Source organism: Schistocerca nitens, chromosome 2, assembly GCF_023898315.1.
Source record: "Schistocerca nitens isolate TAMUIC-IGC-003100 chromosome 2, iqSchNite1.1, whole genome shotgun sequence".
NCBI lineage: Eukaryota > Metazoa > Arthropoda > Insecta > Orthoptera > Acrididae > Schistocerca > Schistocerca nitens.
This window is the reverse complement of record NC_064615.1, coordinates 594417160-594439014: the sequence shown is the minus strand read 5'-3', so window position 1 is coordinate 594439014 and position 21855 is coordinate 594417160. Positions and strand designations below refer to the sequence as shown.

General features: G+C 38.2%; 2 protein-coding genes across 6 annotated transcripts in view; both read left to right on the top strand.

The window, feature by feature from the left end:
- LOC126236663 (myoneurin-like) overlaps positions 1-5010 on the top strand; it is a 63089-nt gene extending 58079 nt beyond the window's left edge. For all 3 annotated transcript variants that reach the window (XM_049946142.1, XM_049946140.1, XM_049946141.1), the window contains one exon: positions 1896-5010. In XM_049946142.1, the coding sequence (XP_049802099.1) occupies positions 1896-2144 (249 nt within the window). In that variant the 3' untranslated portion in view covers positions 2145-5010. The remainder of the gene's footprint in view (positions 1-1895) is intronic.
- Positions 5011-15092: 10082 nt separating this feature from the next.
- LOC126236662 (uncharacterized) overlaps positions 15093-21855 on the top strand; it is a 295980-nt gene continuing 289217 nt past the window's right edge. The window contains exon 1 of one of the 3 annotated variants that reach the window (XM_049946131.1): positions 15093-15176. The gene's annotated coding sequence lies outside the window, so the exon portion shown is untranslated. The remainder of the gene's footprint in view (positions 15177-21855) is intronic. The other 2 variants (XM_049946135.1, XM_049946136.1) reach the window with 2 other exon arrangements.

The window sequence follows — 21855 nt, the reverse complement described above, 5'->3', positions numbered from 1 at the left end:
CAGAACAGAGGAAGGGGACACTGAAAAGTGAGTGGCTCCACCCATACTTCTGCCCATGTCAAGTCCACTAACCATCATTACTATGTGCATTTTGACAGATGTCATCTGTTTCACACCAAAAAATCGCCCCCCATAAAGCCTTGCCACACCCATAGGCAACACATCTGTGATGATGAGAATTGCCTTGCTCAATATGTTGTAGGTCTCGCTAATTCCTTCACAGACAGGTACTATTCCTCAAATCTAGCCTATAAACTGATTTCTCACACCACATCTTCAAGCAGCCATAATCCTCCCTCCCCTTGGCAGAACCAGGTGCAAAGAAACACCCCTCATCACCCAATAACACCCTAGGATGTAACAGGCAAACCATATACTTTGCTATATTTTTATCTAGCAATGTGCTTGGAAATGAGAGACAGCCTACTCACCATCATTCCCACCCTTTCTAAAGATAGAGAGTGACTGAAGACATTGCTGAAGATGAGGAAGTTGTTGGAGTAGTTGTTGGCAATAAAGTGTTTCATAACAGTATTAACTATGCAAAGAATTATATTGAAGACACATTGCCAGTTCAGTGTTCTCTTGGGATAGTGTCTTATCCCAGAGATATCTCAACATAAATGTTCCCAGCTGGTAAATATCACTGACTCAGAGCCATATGTTTCAGATCCTTCCATGTTATGACTTTGACGAGTTAGTACTTAATTTTTCTTGTTTATTTAATTATTTCTCAAAAGTGAAAGATGGGCCATGTTTTGAATTGTTTCTACCTCACTTCAACAACTGTATAGTGATTCAGACATTCCTGTTCAGTTACTGTTTGGTGTCTGTCAGGAGGCACTTTGTTTTCTGAATCAGTCATGAAAGGAAGTATAATCAGGTTATAGCTCCCACCCAGAATATGCTGCAAAGACAGGAGAATTGTTTTTAGCATCTTTTATATGCTAGTTCTTATAGTGAAGAAACAGGCTTTCATTTCAGGGAAGCATGTTGTTCCAACTGTTCCTTGAACTTTTCAACAAACCATTCCTATCATGTATACAGGTCATTTATAATGACAACAACATACTTTTTAACTGTATCACAAGTACGCACCTTTTGTACTTCTTCATTTTTAACAGAACTCACTACTCACTACATGTTATGGATATTATATGTAGATCACTCAAGTTTCAGTGATACTTAGCCATGAGCAATAGAATTAGTAGTGATAAATTTGAATTTTTACCCTGATTTATAGACTGATGCACTACCTCTATTTCTGACAAATTCCCATTGCCCTATTTTCTAAACATCAGGAATTCTTCATGTCTTCACAGAAACTTAAGAAGTTACTCCAAGTAATGGAACAGGAAAAAGACCCCAATAACTGGTACACTGGGATGTACTCCCTGCCATGTACTTCACAGTGGTTTGCCGAGTATAGATGTAGATGCAGATGAAGTAATCAGGTGACTGTGTGATACTGTGTCGAATATGTTGGAGGAATCTAGGTAGATTAAATGGGAGCTAGATTTGAGGAGACACATTATGAGTGTAGAAAGGCGGTGATGTAACACACATCGATCTTCTTAGCACTTTCTGTGGTTTTTGGGAGCAGGATCTTTTCTTTTTGAAAGAAATCATTATGCTTGTATTTGAGTCCCTATTTACATCTTTTCCCTTTTCTGCCACTTGTTATAGGATTTATTTTCGTCATTTCATATTAATTTTTCCATCAGATTTTGTGACTTAGTGTACTTTTGGTATTACCATTTATCTATGATTTGTTGTTTCTTCTTTTGCTTGTTTGTTACCTTTATTTGTGTTTAGATTGTGAAAATGACTGTAGTAACATGAGTTACAGGTTTATTAGCACTTTCTGTGAAGACTGACACTGACTTATTTTTCAGGTTTCCAGTGGTGCAAATAATGCAGTAACAGAAGATGAACTGCGAGAAATAGGAAGGGGAGAGTCATCGCTTCCATTTGGAGATACCAGCTATTTATCATCACTTTCATTTGGACAGCAGAAACATACTGACTCAACAGTCAGTGCAGCAGAAACTTTAGACTCAAATACAGATGAACTGTTATATTCTGTAAGACAACTTGGGGAGTGTACTATCCAGGCAGTGACTAAACAGGAAGTTAATTCTTAATGCATACTGTACTCTGAACTTTTCATATATTAAATGTGAATGTGACAGTTAATACCAAAGATGATAGTGATAGTGAAAGATGTGATTTTCTTTTCTTTTGGCCATGGTTGATTTATTTTTTTAATTTTATTTGGCCTTTGGCAGTGTAACACTATTTAGGCATGTGGTTATGATTTGTCTTTATTTCCTGTATACTGCTTCATTGTTACTTTTGTGTGTGTGTGTGTGTGTGTGTGTGTGTGTGTGTGTGTGTGTGTGTGTGTGTGTGCCCTCTTTCCTTCTGCATGTGTCTGCTCTGTAATGCTTTTTCTATGAAGTATTGTGACAAGAGAAGGTATCAAAAACTAAAGGAAGTTAATGAAGGTTTTGCAGAAGATGTGTAATCAATACATACAGGAATGTAAACAGTTTGGCAATGTATGAAATATGGTGGTGGCTTTAAAAATGAAAAGTGATTCAGATAAGGAAAACATGGACACTCACAGGTGCCATCAGCCTAGTTGCATTGATGGACTTTTAGAGAGGAAGTCTGCTCACCATTAGAAAGTTAGCAATTTAAACAGTAGCCTAAGTGCTGTGACTGGTGAAACAGATGCCATTATTAGTAGTTTATTTTTATTGTGTGTTTTATAAATGTTGTGTTATGATATGTTTTCACATACTAAGCGTTGTTCTCATGCAGATTCAGTGATTATAAGTCATACAAGGATTACCCCTCCCCCACGCCCTTAAAAAATGAAAAAAAATAGGAACTAGTTTTTACAAGCTATATATTTCCAAATTGCTTACAAAACAACCTTCTCCCCTTCAAAATACTCCTCTCCATTACAACTAATACATTTGTCCCACCGATCCTTCCTCTGTCCGAAACATTTTTTGTAGTCATCTTTAGAAATGGCTGGCAGCTCCTCTCTGGTTTTTTCTTGACTTCTTCAGTGTTATCAAATTGGTGTTCTCCCATCCCCTTTTAATGTGTGGAAATAAGAAAAAGTCGCTCAGGGCCAGGAAAGGTGAGTAAGGTGTATATGGGGTCTTTTTTGGTGAACACTGTTGCACAATCTTCTTGAAACTTCCAAATAAAACATTTGGTGTTGATATGACCTGGGGGAACAAACTCTGAATGAACTATGCCCTTGTCATCAAAAAAGCAAATTGTTTTGATGTTTGATTTGACTTGACGACATTTTTTTGGATGGGGTGTCCATGACATCTTCCATTGGCTTTGACTGTTGCTTTATTTCTTGGTTGTAACCATAGCACCATGACTCATTATCAGTAATGACCTTTGACAGAAAGTCGTAATCAGTTTCAAGCTGTTGTTTCAAAGCATGACATGTTTCAACTCGACGTTTGTTTTGATTGCCAGTCAGAATCTAAGGAATGAACTTGGCAGCAACCTTTTTCATTCCCACATCTTCCATTAAAAAGTGCTGAACCGACCTCCAAAATAGCCCACTAATCTCTGACAGTTGGTCAATTGTCTGTCGATGGTCTGTGAGCACAGGCTCTTGAATTTTTTCCATATTTCTGGTGATTTGGGCAGTTGACAGACATCCAGAATGAGGTTTGTCATCAATCAACATGTTGCCATTTTTAAATTGAGCAACCACTTTTACACTTGAGTTTTCAGTAGCCTCATTATGGTAAGCTGTTTCCTACAATAAAACAGTTTCAGCAGCATTTTTACCAAGTAGAAAAAAAATTTTCACAGATGCAAGTTGTTCACTTAAACTTGCCATTATAAAAAATAAACAAGAATGAAACAGTGCTAGCAAAAACAATCACTGCAGGTGAACAGAACAAGCCAGGTTGACAACGCGGGGGCACTGAACTCGCAATGAGTTGCGCTATACACACGTAGTGGCAGAAGTACATATCACACAAGCTCCACTAGTCTGTGTTTTGGGTACCCCCAAGTATATCAAGAAACCCTTCTGGCCAGCACAGTTGGTTAATTTTTATCTATTACCAACCAGCATGGCCTTATCACTTCCTTCTTATATGGGTAGCCTAACGGGCACAAGTGAAGCAGGCAGTCTGTGTGTTGGATAATACAACTGTAAAACAGTGAGTCTGAACCACCTACCGGGAAATTGTACCTCTACAAATTGGTTTTATATCACTTGCATATTTGCATTTACATCATTTTAGCAGATGATGCTCTCTCAAAATTGTCATCTGTCAGCAGTTTTCAAGTAGGAGTAAAATTTTAGTTCTCCAGTTCATTATTTTATTTTGTCAAGAACCATTCTTCCTTTATTCCCTTCACTGATTTCATGTTACTCAGGTTATAAGAATAGTCTCATGTATTCAGACTGAAAAGTGTCCATGAAATTTCACAGTAACTGTACAAAACGGTCTGCATTGCATTTCTGATATAATCTTTGCTTCATCCAAATACTGTGCCTCTGCATCATAACATTAAAGTGAGACCTTTGCTGCCGGCCGGGGTGGCCGAGCGGTTGTAGGTGTTACAGCCTGGAACCGCGCGACTGCTACTGTCACAGGTTCGAATCCTGCCTTGGGCATGGATGTGTGTGATGTCCTTAGGTTAGTTAGGTTTAAGTAGTTCTAAGTTCTAGTGAACTGATGACCTCAGAGCCATTTGAACCATTTTTAAGACCTTTGCTATGACACAAAACTATTGTGCCTTGGAAAGCTTAGGTATTATGTCTGCTAAGGCATACTCTTTTCTTTCTTACTTGTAAGGAAACTATAATTTGTTAATATGCCATAGTTAAACATAACATAAACTGCAAATTGATATATTGTAACTTTTGAGAAAAATACTACTAATTTAGTATTGTCTATTCATTAGTGTTACTTCTTTATAAAAGATACTCATTTCTTTAAGGTATATAAAGGTTTGTCTCACTGTGTTTTAATGTTGAATTTTGTAAATTGTGGATTCCTTTCCTTGGTTTCTAGATGAATGTTTTACACTAATAAATTAATTGAGAAAGTATTTACAATCTGATTTTAATAGCCTATCAATACTTTCCTTGAGAGACATTGGTTTTGATTGGTACTCAGATTTATAATTTTTAATTACAATCATGTACATGCACATGTAAAATTTTGCACTTCAAAAATGACATAGCATCCTTTGACTATAATATCAGTGAGTCATTGTTGGAATCAGCCAACTCATACAAGTACTTGAGTGTAACACTTTGTAGGAATATTGGATTGTGGATTGTGGTTTATTCGTCTCATAACGTACATAATCTAAATAATTTGATTCAGGTACAGGAGACACTTCAAAATTTTGGTAGAGTTTTACCATATACGTACAACACCTGATTTTAACAAATGGTACCATAACAATAATACAATATAAAAATACATATACAATAAAAAATTAACAATTAATTACAACAACTGATTTTAACAAATGGTATCATAATAATAATACAATGTTGTTACACTTACAATAAAAGACTAACAATTAATTACCCCTTGCTCAAATTATCATGTCATCCTCTATGAATTCTTCTACTGAATAGTAGCATTTCTCCCACAAAATCTACTGTAGCCTTATTTTTAGACTCTCTGGCTTCATATTAAATATACTTCTGCCCATTAGCTTGTTATATATTGTCATCCCCATATACTGTGGAGTTCGTGTGTATAATTTCAAATGGTGTGTGGGTAACATAAAATAATTTTTATTTCTTGTGTTGTATGTGTGGTTAAAATGATTTTCCTCAAATAATTTTTGTCTGCTGTGTACAAAGATTATAATTTCATAAATGTATATGGAGGGAACTCTTAGGATTTGCAGGTTCCGAAATAATGGACGACAAGATTCTGTTTGCTGTGCACTACACATGTATCTTATAATTTTCTTTTGCAGTTTCAGTATTCGAGATACACTACTTGAATTTCCCCAGAAAATGATACCATACCTAATGACAGATTCAAAATAAATATGATATGCTATTTTTCGTGTACTCATGTCAGTAGAGTTTGCTAGTATTTGCATTGCAAATGCAAAGCTGCTTAGTTTATTTGATAGGAACTCACTATGTGTACTCCAGTTGAAGTTGTTGTCCACATTTAGTCCTAGGAATTTGACTGTGTTAACTTCTTTCATAGGATGATTGTGATGATGTATTTTAAGATCCACACATTTCAAATGTTTGGTTTTGAAATGTACCATAAGGTTTTTGAAATGTTCAGTTTTAAGCCATTTAACTGGAACCAGTTTTCTAGAGTACCCATTGTGCTCACAATGGAGCTCAGAATTTTTTCTGCATCATCTTCAATTAAAACAGGAGTGTCATCCACAAACGGAACTGACGGGGAATTTATATTTATGGGCAAGTCGTTTACATAGAATAGGAACAGGATTGGCCCTAAAATGGAGCCTTGAGGCACACCTTGTGATACTGTACTCCATTTAGAATAATAATTCACTGCATTTGATGTGACACTTACCCTTTGCTTTCTGTTGTGCAAGTATGATGTGAGTCATTTCAGAGCTTTGTCCTTAATCCCATATTTGTTTAATTTGTAGATAAGCAAGTCATGGTTCTCCGAGTCAAATGCGTGGAATGATCAAATGGTGAAATGGTATGATGAAATGGAATGATCACATGGGTTCAGTCGTGGGTAAAGCAGGTACTAGACTTCAGTTTATTGGTAGAATAGTGGGGAAGTGCAATCAGTCTACAAAGGAGATTACCTACAAATCACTTGTGCATCTGGTTGTGGAATATTGTTCAACTGTGTGGGATCCATACCAAATAGGACTAACAGGGGATACTAAACATATACAGAGAAGGGCAGCACAAATTGTCACAGGTTTGTTAAATCCATGGGAGAGTGTCACAGAGATACTGTTAAAGGAACTGAGCTGGAAGACTTTTGAAGATAGATGTAGACTATCCTGAGAAAATCTATTAACAAAGTTTCAGGAACTGGCTTTAAATGTTACTCCAGGAATATACTACAACCCCCTACATATTGCTCAGCTAGGGATTGTGAGGATAAAATTAGAATAATTACTGCATGCACAGAGGCATTCAGATAATCATTCATCTTGTGCTCTTTATGTGAATGGAACAACAAGAAACCCTAATATCTGGCACAATGGGGCATACCCTCTCCATGCATCTCATGGTGGTTTGCAGAGTATAGATGTTAGTTAGTTACATATTCCATTGATCAATGTCATGATAACCATTATGGTGTGGAACTGTGGAACATGTCAAGTGCATAAAAAGTGCACACATGAATCAAGTTTTTTTTTAAAAAAAAGCTTAAAATTTTTATTACCTGCCCCAGTCCCTTAAATGGCAGATTTATTTATTCCTATTCAAGAATTTATCTATGGTATAGAAGGAGTTGTCAAGGAGATATGATTTCAATTTGTTTTTGAAACTATTACTGCTGTCTGTGAGACATTTTATTTCATCTGATAATTTATCGAAAAGTTTTACAACAGCATATTTTACCTCTTTATGTGCCAAAGATAGGTTAAGTAGATGATAGTGTAAGTCTTTCTTTCTTCTGGTATTATAATCAGGAATGTCACTGTTGTCTTTAAACTGGTCCATGTTGTTTTGTCTTTAAACTCGTCCATGTTGTTGAGAGAACAAATTTCATTGCTGAGTAAATGTATTGTGAAGCTGTTATAAGAATTCCTAACCTTTTAAACAGCTGCCTACAAGATGTGTGACTATGAGCCCCACACATTATTCTAACCACTTTCTTTTGAGCAGCGAATACTTTTTGGCTAAGTGTTGAGTTACCCCAAAATATTATTCTGTATGACATCAGAGAGTGAAAGTGTGCAAAGAGTGTTAGCTTGCTAATTTCTGTAATCTCAAAATCAGCAATTATTCTGATTGCAAAAGTTGCTGAACCTAGTCGCATTAGAAGATCCAAAATATGAATTTTCCAATTAAGATTCTCGTGTATGCACACCAAAAAACTTAGTATGCTCTACTCGGGCTACTGACTTCTGTTGATGTGTTATATTTATTGAAGGAACTGTACTCCTACCAGTAGAAAACTGGATGTACTGTGTATCTTCAAACTTCAGAACAAGCCTATTCACAGAAAACCAATCAATAACTTTTCCAAAGACATTATTTGTATCATTTTCTATTGGAGTTACTTTTACTGGATTAATAATGATGCTTGTATCATCAGGAAACAGTGTCAGTTAGCTTCTTGTGTCAGATAAAAAAGGAGGTCATTCACATGCATCAAGAACAGAAGGGTACCCATGATCAAACCCTGTGGAACAACTAATGTAATTTCATCCCACTTAATCCATATAGAGAAACTTTTTGCTCCACAGAAAATTCCTATTGGTGACATTTTACTGTTTAAAGACTCTATTATGTGGGCAGTGAAATTGTATATTGCTGTTTCAGTAGAACAGCATTTTTGAAATACAAACTATGATCTACTGAGTGTCCTATTACTGTTGAGATGGTTAACCACTCTTGAGTAGATTACTTTCTCAAAAATTTTTGAAAATACTGTAAGCAAGGACACTGGCTGGTAGTTATTGACATCTGTGGTGTCTCCTTTTTTGTTGAGAGGCTTGGCAGTGACATATTTTAACCTGTCTGGGAAAATACCTTGAACTAGTGATGCACTACAGATGTGACTCAGGACATCAGTATAACTGCTCCACATTGTTTTAATACGTTGTTAGAGATATCATATACTCCAACAAACATTTATATTTCAAAGATTTAATGATTTTTCTTATTTCACCAGAGGTTCTTAGATGAAAATTAATCTGACAAGGATTTCTCAAAACTGACTCTTACATGTACTGGTTGACTTTTTCTTTTGAACTATCATCACCAATTTTTTAACATACACTTAAGAAATGGTTGTTAAATACATTAGCTACTTGTATACCTTGCTTAAGATGGTCTCATTCTCTTTAATATTTATGGTACCTATCCCAGCAGTTACTTTTCCTGTCTCTCTTCTAACGACATTCCATATTGATTTGATTATATTGCCTGAGTTGTTAATTTTGTCTCTGATATACATATATTTTGGTTTTGTTTTGTGCGAATGGCAACTCCTCCTTTATCCATGCTAGATCTGCAAGTGTAAGATGCTAAATTATAACCATATATATTGACACTTGCCATCCCCACAGTTATACGGTGTTCAGACAGACAAAGTATATCAATCTCATTCTTATTTTTGACAATGGAAAATCCAGGATGGAATGTAACAGTATTATGAAAAAGAAAGTTGCTACTCACCATACAGCGGAAAAGGTGAGTCGCAGGTAGGCACAACGAAAAAGACTGTCACAAATAAAGCTTTTGGCCATTGAGGCCTTCATCAACAGTAGACACAGACACACGAAACTGCAGTCTCAGGTAACCAAAACATGCTGTGAACAGCAGCAACTGTTCATGATGGGAGTAACGACTGGGTGGGGGTAAAGGAGGAGGCTGGGTTGGAGAGTGGAGGGGGGGACGGATAGTATAGTTGAGGGTGGTAGGGTGGTGGACAGTGAAGTGCTGCATGTTAGACAGAGGATGGTGGAGAGGTGGGGAGGGGAGGGGGGTGTAGCAGAAAAGGAGAGAAGTAAAAAGACTGATTGTGATGGTGGAATGACAGCTGTATAGTGAAAGGGAAAGGGCTGGATGGATGGTGACAGTGACTAATGAAGGTTGAGGCCAGGATGGTTATGGGAACATAGGATGTATTGCAGGGAAAGTTCCCACCTGCGCAACTCAAAATATCTGGTGTTGGTGGGAAGGATCCATATGGCACAGGCTGTGAAGCAGTCATTGAAATGAAGGCTGTCATGTCTGGCAGCATCTTCAGCAACAGGATGGTCCTCTTGTTTCTTGGCCACAGTTTGTCAGAGGCCATTCATATGAACAGACAGCTTGTTGGTTGTCATGCCCATGTAGAATGTAGCACAGTAGTTGCAACTTAGCCTATAGATCACATGACTGGTTTCACAGGTAGCCCTGCCTTTGATGGGATAGATGATGTTCGTGACCGGAGTGGAGTAGGTGGTGGTTGGGGGATGTATGGGACAGGTTTTGCATCTAGGTCTATTACAGGGGTATAAGCTATGTGGTAAGGGGTTGGGAGCAGGGGTTTTGTAAGGATGGACGAGTATATGGTATAGGTTTGGTGGATGCCAGAATACCACAGTGGGAGGGGTGGGAAGGATAGTTGGCAGGACATTTCTCATTTCAGGACATGGCAAAAGGTAGGTGAAACCATGGCGGAGAATGTAATCTGTTGCTCCAGCCCTGGGTGGTACTGAGTTGTGAGGGGAATGCTTCTCTGCGCCAGACTGTGGGACCTTGGGAGGTGTTGGGAGACTGGAAAGATAAGGCACGAGAGATTTGTTTTTGTACAAGGTTGGGAGGATAATTACGGTCTGCGAAGGCTTCAGTGAGACTTTCGGTATATTTCAAGAGGGGCCGCTCATCATTGCAGATGCAATGACCACAGGTGGCTAGGCTGTACAGAAGGGACTTCTTGGTTTGGAACAGATGTTAGCTGTTGAAGTGGGGGTATTGGTGGTGATTAGTAGGTTTGATATGGAAGGAGGTACTGATGTAGTCATCTTTTAGGTGTAGGTCAACATCTAGGATGGTGGCTTGTTGGGTTGAGTAGGACCAGGTGAAACAAATGGTGGAATGTTGACGGAGTGTCCTCATCTTTGATCTGTCCTCATCTTTGAGTGTCCTCATCTTTAGGATTCTGGGTTTTTAGGAAGGATTCCTGTAGATAGCCCATGAATAAGTTGGCATAGGATGGTGCCATGGGGGTGCGCAAAGCTGTACTCCGGATTTGTTTGTAGGTAATCCCTTCAAAGGAGAAGTAATTGTGGGTGAGGATATAGTTGGTATGGTGACTAGGAAGGAGGTTGTTGGTTTCGAATCTGTTGGGTGATGGGAAAGATAGTGCTCAGTAACAGTAAGTCCATGGGCATTAGGAATGTTAGCGTACAGGAAGGTGGCATCTATGGTAATGAGCAGGGCACCATGTGATGAAGGGACAGGAACTGTGGAGGGTCATTGGAGGAAATGGTTGTATCTATTATGTAGAAGGGTTGGTTCCGGGTAGCAGGTTGAAGGTGGTGTTCTACTAGAGCAGAGAGTCTCTCAGTGGGGGCACAGTAACTGGCCTTAATGGGGTGTCCTGCGTGGTTAGGTTTATGGACTTTTAAGAAGTATGTAGAAGGTAGGGGTGCGGGGAGTGGTAGGAGAGAGTAGAGAGATGGACACTGGGAGAGGTTCTGGGGTGGGCCTAAGGATTTCTGTCCAGAAATCCAGCAGGATATCAGGTCACTACTCAAAACATTCAGGAATTACACCCTATCTTCCTTGATGTTTGACAAGCTTATGGCAACATTGAATGTTCCATGTTATGAAAAATGTTAAGAGGAATTTGTCATCCCATCAAAATACATCCAAGTAATTGCAACTTGCTAATCTCTATCAACTTGGCAAGTTTGGTTCAGCAGCTAACTATCCCCACCACTGAATATTCGAAATGGTTTAAGCAAGGAGATCCATTGGTGCCAATAATATTCAACTTTATCTTTTAAAAAGTAAGCCATGACACTGACTGAATCATAGAAATTGAGCAGATGCAATCCTGGCATCCTGGCATTTGCTGGCAATCTTGTGATTGTAGGTGCCAGCCTTGATAAGTATATGCTGTTACTTCCCGATTTCTCCACAATGCGAAGAAAAATGAGCTGGTTGTGAATGATGATAAAAGTAAATATTTCATTGTATCACTCTGTCAGGTTCTCATTCCTTCCACTGTTGTTGGTGGGCATACCTTTGAACAAGTTTAAAAATTCAACTGCCTGGGATCCATACTGACAATAAAAGTGAAGTCACTAAATAAGTGCATCAACAAATAATGCTAACTGCAAATTCTTTAGCCTGAACAGTTTATTCAAGTCATGACTGATGTCACAGAAGAATAAGATCCAGCTGTAATTCATTAGACAAAAAATTGCAGGCAACTGGTATATTTTGTGATCTGTCAAAGGCATTTGACTGTGTAAATCACAATATCCTTTTAACTAAACTAGAATATTATAGTGTAACGGGAAATGCTGCAAAATGGTTCAAATCTTATATCTCTGGCAGGAAACAAAGGGTGTTATTAGGAAAGAGACATGTATCAAGCTATCAGGCATCATCCAACTGGGAACTAATTACATGTGGGGTCCCACAAGGTTCCATTTTGGGGCCCTTACTTTTTCTTGTGTATATCAATGACCTTTCATCAGTAACATTACCAGATGCCAAGTTTGTTTTGTTTGCCGATGATACAAACATTGCAATAAATAGCAAATCAAGTGTAGTCGTAGAAAGATCAGCCAATAAAATATTTGTGGACATTAATCACTGGTTCCTAGCCAATTCTTTGTCACTAAACTTTGAAAAAACACACTACATGCAGTTCAGAACTTGTAAGGGGTGTCCCAAGAGTATATGTCTAACATATGATGACAAGAAGATAGAAGAAGTGGACAGTGTTAAATTCTTGGGATTACAGCTTGATAATAAATTCAACTGGGAGGGGCACACCACAGAACTGCTGAAGCGTCTTAACAAATCTCTGTTTACAATGCGAATTTTGTCAGACATAGGGGATATAAAAATGAAAAAGCTGGCATACTATGCTTACTTTCATTCCATAATGTCATATGGGATTATTTTTTGGGGTAATTCATCAAGCCAAGCTAAAGTTTTCCGGGCACAAAAACGTGCAGTAAGAGTTATATGTGGTGTGAACTCAAGAACATCCTGCAGAAGCCTGTTTAGGGAACTAGGGATACTAACTACTGCTTCCCAATATATTTATTCCTTAATGAAATTTGTCATTAAAAATATATCACTTTTTCAAACCAACAGCTCAATTCATGGAATCAATACTAGAAATAAGAATAATCTTCACAAGGATTTAAAGTCACTTAGTCTTATAAATAAATAAAAAACTTTTTAATTTTAAATTCAGTGCATTAGTATTTGTAAAATGACTCTTAGTGTTCATTAAAAAATGACGATCATTCCACTTGGGACCTGTGGAATGGTACATTAGCTTACTTGTTTTAGTTGTAAATATTTGTCGTGTATTGTTGTTTTTCTGACATGTTCCACATCCTGGAGGACCTCCTCACTACGGATCAATTGGAATGAAAGTAAATCTAATCTGTACATGACACTAGTACGGCTGGTACTTTTATAAGGTTGTGAAATGTGGCCAACATCAATAACAACTGAAGAAGCAATCTGTGCCATTGAGAGGAAGGTACTTTGAAAGATCTATATACCCTTGTACGAATACATAGAAAGTAATTTGTGAATGAAGAACAAATGAAGACTTGTCCCAGCAGTTAGGAAAGCCACACTAGGGCACAAGAGACTACAGTGGTTTGGCACATCCTTTGAGCTGATAGATCACTCCTATACTGAGTCTTCCATTCTTAACATGCTGGAAAATGCCTGAGGGAACATCCAAGGACATGATGGAGGGATTGAGTATTAACAATCCATAAATAAGTGGAACTGGCAGCAGTGGAAGATGAAGCTAGAGTTCGGCAATTATGGATTACCACCTGCAGTAGGTATCTCCTTTGTTATGACTGACCACCCTTTTTTATTGTGCATTTTGTGATGTGTCCTTTCTGTATTATGTGTAGTGCACTGTTTTTTTTCCTTTTGTCCTGTATTTTTTTTGTTTTGTTTTTCTATGTAGGCCTAAGTGCAATAATTGATGATGATGATGATGATTGTGATTGTGATAATACCAGTGTATTCATAATAAAATTATCAATGCAGGAGAAATACATTGTAGGACTACAGTTGGTACAGAAGATATCATAGGGTCTTAACGTGTTGACAAAATTAAACTTATAGTATATTAGAATTTTATTTTGGCAAACCTCCATAACCTTGACTGAGTGTGTCATAACTTGCACCTACATCAAGACACAGTAGTACATACAAAGACAGCTAAGTGGTGGTCCTCTCAAGCAATTACAAGGTTTTGCTAAAACAACAGCATATCTTGAAAAATCACTGTATTTGAGTGACAATATTGTGGTTATAAAATTATAGCTTGTTATCTGCCCTATGTAGAGGTCTCTCTTTCTGGAAAAATATTCAGTACTTTAATCCCACATGTTATGTGTCCCTAGCCCCCTGCTTTCCTTTAATTTTACCCATACTTATTTCAGACAGTAGTTTTAACTATGAGTACACAAGATATGTGTCTTTCCAATAATAACTACTATCAGGTATTAGAAACTTTTAAAAATGACCCAAGTTTCAGTAATTAAAAGTATGACATGTTGTAATATGTCCATACAGAAGACAGCTCACATGGAAATTTTGCAATGTATTAGACATGAGTGACAAGCATGTACTATAGAAAAACAATTTGAAAGCATGTATTGATGTATTTTGAAATGAAAACGACAGAATAAACTAAAAAATAACACTAAATAAATTAACTAATTAAAATAGAAACAAAAATATTTTTGGAAGCTTGTTCTTTATGAGTGGAGTGCTTATTTGTAATTACAATAATCTATAAAAGTGTTATGCCCTGGCTGATTGTTTTTACTCATCTGATGCTTGATGTATTACATATCCATGATGATTATTTTTTGTCTCACACATGGAGTATATATGCAAAACAAACAGTGTATAACACTGTAGGTATATTAAATAGAAATTTTGTCCATTTTCTTTTGGTACATGGAGTTTTTCAGTTGATAGGCGGACAACTCAGACCTGAAGGACTTGCAATAGGAATGTAATTTCACTTACCTGTTTCTAAGAAATTTCTATTTATAAATCAGTAGAAAGCAGAAAACTTTAGTTTTTTGCTGAGAAAACAAATATTGAGGCAGTGATAAAATGAGATAAGATAACATTTCAGCAGTATTTCTGATAACTGTTATCTGCATATGTTTGTATATTTTGACAGATTATTTTATGCTAACAGTTTCTTAAAGGAGCTGCAGCAGTACTGTAGGATAATCTTATGGTAAGGAGCTCATTCCCCTCTACACTAAAATAAGTGCTACATGTAGATCCTTTGCCCGGCTACTGTTTCATTGTTTGCAGTTTTTGTGAAGTTGTCTCTTTCCAATTTATTTAAGCAAGTTAACTGTGAATTAAAACCAACATTATTCTTATTTTCCCATAATTTAACCACCAAAATGTATATTACTATGCAAAAGATGCGAAATTGACAACTGTTGCAGTTTCTTTTGTCTGCAAATATTTCTTTAAGAATAATATCTCTATCTGCTTCAAATTTTGGTATAACACAGAATTTAAATATATTCCCATTCCTCTTCAACTGTATGTTTGCATTGTGTGTTAATTAACTAATTATTTTAACTATATTTCTAATTATTTAACTGATATTTGAAAATTAGTGTGGATGTTTGCAGCGTGTTTACCTGAACACCTTTCACTTCTTCTCCAAATATTTATTTTTCATATTTCCTCTTTTTGAGTAACAACTGATGCAATCGTCAGGAGATAGTATGGAACTGACTTTGTTGCCCTGCTCCAAAGCACTCTCTGTGCATGAGAAGCACAACTATAGGTGGTCCTTTTTGTATATGATTTTTGCTGTAAGTAGTAAACTTATGTAAGTGTCAAGAAGAGACACAGATGAAAAACACTGCAAAGGAAAAATAAATGCTGGCTTTCAAGTGTAGATTTTTTTGTTTTCCAGTAAGTGTAAGGAAAGACATAACAGGAGCAAAACTGTTTCAACTTAAGAGACAAAACTTTTTGAGACCCAGAGCAAGGCCAGGCAGGCCAGGATGGGAATGGAGTAAAAATTTAGTTGTTTATTACTAGGTACAAAATCCTTATTCACTTGTTGCAAGGAATTATTTGAGTTTACAGTTCAGGATGTGATACCCTTTTTATGTTTATTTTATTTTTTTTAATTTTGTAATGTACAGATGCACTACCAATAGATAAATGTTTGTTTTAACCACAAGTCAAATGAAACGAATAGCCATACTGCATGAAACCATGGAAAATCCAGGATGGAGTAATGACAATATTGTGAAAAGGGTAGGCTGGTATTCACCTTATAGAGTAGATGGTGAGATGCAGATAGGCACAGAAAAAGATTGCTTTCGGCTGAAATCCTTCTTCTAAAGTAGAAAATACACACATTCACACAAACAGAACTCTCACACATATGACTACTGTCATTGGCTGCTGAAGCTGGATTGCACTATGCCAGAGGCCAGAGACAGTGATCATGTGTGTATGAGTTATGCTTCTGTAAATATGTGTGTGTCTTTTACTTTAGGCCTTTTGACTGAAAGCTTAAATGTATAGCAGTCCTTTTGTTGTGCCTGTCTGTGACTCAACATCTTCCTTATATGGTGACAGAATCTATCCTTTTTATAATATTAGGGATAATCTATATTTTTTTCCAAAATTGTTGATATTCCATTCTGGAGTTCCCATTGTTTGATTGCTTCTTTTTGTAATATTGTACTACAAGAAAATAATATAAGACTTGTGGTCTGAAATGTTTTAGGACAATAAAATTATGTCAGTTCTGGACAAACCTCCAGTGCACTGATCTATTGTTTCCATTCTGGCCAGTAGTTTTGTATATGGAGAAATAAAAAAAAAATGTGAAGCAAATGTTTGGGACAATTTTCTGAAAACTTTGAGATTAATAGAACCTTGAATGACAGTGGCACTATGCAGGCTTTCTTCTGTTCCATTCATCCTTCCTCCTGCCATGGTTATTTTGGATTTCTGATACAATCTATTCTTAGTTTATAGTTGTATCAGAAAAACTATTATATGATGTGTTGTGCAGGTTACATCAGTTTTAACCCTAGCTATTCCATTAGTAATTGGTGCACTAAGAAAAACTGTTGGATTACCTCGATAGAAACTGAAACTTCTTTAATTTTACTGCTGTGATCATTATGTGAGAAAGACGTATTTGGGATCAAGTAATATGGGTTCAAATTAATGATATGAATATAACAGAGGGAAAAATTCCACGTGGGAAAAATATATCTAAAAACAAAGATGATGTAACTTACCAAGCGAAAGTGTTGGTATGTTGATAGACACACAAACAAACACAAACACACACACAATTCAAGCTTTCGCAACCCACGGTTGCTTCATTAGGAAAGAGGGAAGGAGAGGGAAAGACGAGAGGATGTGGGTTTTAAGGGAGAGGGTAAGGAGTCATTCCAATCCCGGGAGCGGAAAGACTTACCTTAGGGGAAAAAAAGGACAGGTATACACTCGCACACACACACATATCCATCCGCACATATACAGACACAAGCAGAAATATCAAGTGCAAGTAATATGCATCATCAAATTTTAAGAATAAGCCTTCCTACTATGCACTGTGCTTTTCTTGTCAGATACCTTTCTGCACACAGTCAGACGATTGTATTTATTAAACAGCAAGAAGGCAGATGCTCACAGATAGTGACAAAATAACTCATTTTTGGAACCAGATATTCTTCCATCCAGAAATACAGACAAAAATGTAAGGAGATGTGAGAATAATGAAAAATTAAGTATAAAAGTCATTCAAGGCTATAAACAATGGGAGGAAAACCAATCTATGGTGGGGTGAAATTTTACTTCTCTCATTCTCTGGGTACTTTTAACTTATGCCTTCTCACTCTCATAAAATCATTGTCTACCATTCTATTTAGTTCTTCCCTCTTCCACTCTCTTAAAAATTTTGCAAATTGTCATACTGTTTTTTTCTTGACTGTGCCTTCTCTATCATTTGCTTCTTAGTTCTGATTGCCTTGCATCTGTTTTATTTTTGCAAATGTCATACATTAATTTTTGATCACCCTTCTTCCTGTCAAACTGGGGCTATGTTGTCCAAAAACTGTGGACAAATTACATGATTACTTCCACATCTACATCTGCATCTACTTCTATACTCTACAAACCACCATGAGGTGCATTGTACCAGTTATTAGGGTTTCTTCCTATTAGATTAATGTATGGAGTGTGGGAAGAATGATTGTTTGAATGCCCCTGTGCACGCAGTAATTATTCTAATCTTATCCTCACAATCCTTATGTGAGCAATGCATAGGAGTTGTAGTATATTGTTGTGTAATCGTTTAAAGCTGGCTCTTGAATCTTTGGTAATAGATTTTCTCAGGATAGTTTATGTCTATCTTCAAGAGTCTTCCAGCACAGTTCCTTCAATACCTGTATGATGCTATCCCATGGATTAAACAAACCTGTGACAATTCATGCTGCCCTTCTCTGTATATGTTCAATACACCATGTTAGTCCTATCTGTTTTGAGTCCCACACACTTGAGAAACATTCTACAGCCAGTTGCAAAAGTGATTTGTAAGCAATCTCCTTTGTAGACTGATTACAGTTCCCCAGTATTCTACCAATAAACCAATCAACCACGACTGAACCTATTCCATTTCATATCCCTACATAAAGTGCTACACCCAGGTATTTGTTTGAGTTGCCTGGTTACAACAGTGACTCATTGATATTATATCATAGGATACTACATTTTTCATTTTGTGAAGTTTTAAATTTCTGAACATTTAAAGAAAATTGCCAATCTCTGTACCACTTTAAAATCTTATTAAGATCTGATTGAATATTTATGCACCTTCTTTCAGACAGTACTTCATTATAGATAACTGCATCATCTCAAAAAAGCCTAATTTTACTATTAATATTGTCTGAAAGGTTATTGAATAAAACGTGAACAGCAAGGGTCCCAACACTCTTGCCTGGGGTACACCCAAAGTTACTTCTACATCTGATGATGACTCTCCATCCATGATAACATGTTGCATCTTCCTTACCAAAAAGTTGAAATCCAGTCACAAATTTCACTTGATGCCCCATATGATCATACTTTTGACAATAAGCATAGGTGTGGTATTGAGTCAAATGTTTTTTGGAAATCAAGAAATGCAGAATCTATGTGATTGCCTTGATCCAAAGCTTTCAGTATGTCATTTGAGAAAAGTGCAAGATAAGATTCACATGATCGATGTTTTCAAACTCTGTGCTGGCTGACATTGAGGAGGTCATTCTGTTCAAGATACCTCATTATGTTTGAGCTTAAAATATGTTCTAAGATTCTACAACAAATCGATGCCAAGTACACTCCTGGAAATTGAAATAAGAACACCGTGAATTCATTGTCCCAGGAAGGGGAAACTTTATTGACACATTCCTGGGGTCAGATACATCACATGATCACACTGACAGAACCACAGGCACATAGACACAGGCAACAGAGCATGCACAATGTCGGCACTAGTACAGTGTATATCCACCTTTCGCAGCAATGCAGGCTGCTATTCTCCCATGGAGACGATCGTAGAGATGCTGGATGTAGTCCTGTGGAACGGCTTGCCATGCCATTTCCACCTGGCGCCTCAGTTGGACCAGCGTTCGTGCTGGACGTGCAGACGGCGTGAGACGACGCTTCATCCAGTCCCAAACATGCTCAATGGGGGACAGATCCGGAGATGTTGCTGGCCAGGGTAGTTGACTTACACCTTCTAGAGCACGTTGGGTGGCACGGGATACATGCGGACGTGCATTGTCCTGTTGGAACAGCAAGTTCCCTTACCGGTCTAGGAATGGTAGAACGATGGGTTCGATGATGGTTTGGATGTACCGTGCACTATTCAGTGTCCCCTCGACGATCACCAGTGGTGTACGGCCAGTGTAGGAGATCGCTCCCCACACCATGATGCCGGGTGTTGGCCCTGTGTGCCTCGGTCGTATGCAGTCCTGATTGTGGCGCTCACCTGCACGGTGCCAAACACGCATACGACCATCATTGGCACCAAGGCAGAAGCGACTCTCATCGCTGAAGACGACACGTCTCCATTCGTCCCTCCATTCACGCCTGTCGCGACACCACTGGAGGCGGGCTGCACGATGTTGGGGCGTGAGCGGAAGACGGCCTAACGGTGTGCGGGACCGTAGCCCACCTTCATGGAGACGGTTGCGAATGGTCCTCGCCGATACCCCAGGAGCCACAGTGTCCCTAATTTGCTGGGAAGTGGCGGTGCGGTCCCCTACGGCACTGCGTAGGATCCTACGGTCTTGGCGTGCATCCGTGCGTCGCTGCGGTCCGGTCCCAGGTCGACGGGCACGTGCACCTTCCGCCGACCACTGGCGACAACATCGATGTACTGTGGAGACCTCACGCCCCATGTGTTGAGCAATTCGGCGGTACGTCCACCTGCCTCCCGCATGCCCACTATACGCCCTCGCTCAAAGTCCGTCAACTGCACATACGGTTCACGTCCACGCTGTCGCGGCATGCTACCAGTGTTAAAGACTGCGATGGAGCTCCGTATGCCACGGCAAACTGGCTGACACTGACGGCGGCGGTGCACAAATGCTGCGCAGCTAGCGCCATTCGACGGCCAACACCGCGGTTCCTGGTGTGTCCGCTGTGCCGTGCGTGTGATCATTGCTTGTACAGCCCTCTCGCAGTGTCCAGAGCAAGTATGGTGGGTCTGACACACCGGTGTCAATGTGTTCTTTTTTCCATTTCCAGGAGTGTATATTGGACAGTAGTTTTGCGGGTCACTTCTACTACCCTTCTAATAAATGAGTGCAATCTGTGCATTCTTCCAGAAAATGAGCACAGTTCTTCATTGTAGTTAGAAGAGGGGCTAACTCAGCCACAAATTCAGCGTAGTATCTGACAGGGATTCCATCTGGCTTTGTTCAATTTTAACGATTTCAGTTGTTTCTCAACACCATTGATACTAACACTTATTTCATTCATCTTTACAGTGGTACGAGGGTTTAATTGAGGCAATTCTCCAGTGCTTTTCTTTGTAAAGGAGCATTTAAAATGGAGTTAAAGATTTCAGCTTGTGCTTTGCTCCCTCTATTTCAGTTCCTGCCTCATTCACTAGGGACCATACACTAACTTTGGTGCCACTAAGAACCTTTACATACAACCAGAATTTCTTTGGGTTATGTAAAAGATCACTTGGCAATATTCTATTAAAGTAGTCATAGAAGGTATCATGCATTGCTCTCTTGACAGCCAAATGTGTACCTATCACCCTATGCTATGTTTTACACCTATTATGCCATAATCTCTGTTTCTTTAGAAGTTTCTCTACAGTAACTGCTTACCATGGAGGTTCCTTCCCATTGTGAACTGTTCTACTGGGTACATAGGTATCCAGTGTGTGTTCATTCTTTAAACTTGAGCCAGAGTTCCTCTACATGCTCCTGCCCTTTGCTGGAAGTTTCAAATTCCTAATTGAGAGATGCCACTACCGATTTTTTTATCTAGATTACTGAACATACATATCTTCCTGCTAGTTTTAGCTGTCCTTTGTACTTTGGTAATCATTGTTGCCACAACCCTATCATGACCACTGATACCGGTTTCAATGTGGACATCCTCAAAGAGGTCAGGTCTATTAGTTGTCATTAGATCCAATATATTTCCATCATGAGTGGGTTTCCAAACTATCTGTTCTAGGTAGTTTTCAGAGAAGGCTTTTAGTAAAGTTTCACAGAATGTCGTACGCCCACCACTAAAAAAACTGTAGTTTTCCCAGCTAGTTGTTGGATGTTTAAAGTCTCCACCAATGATTACTGTAAGATTAGGGAACTCACATATGAATGACCTGAGGATTTCTCTAAAGTTTTTGGTTACAT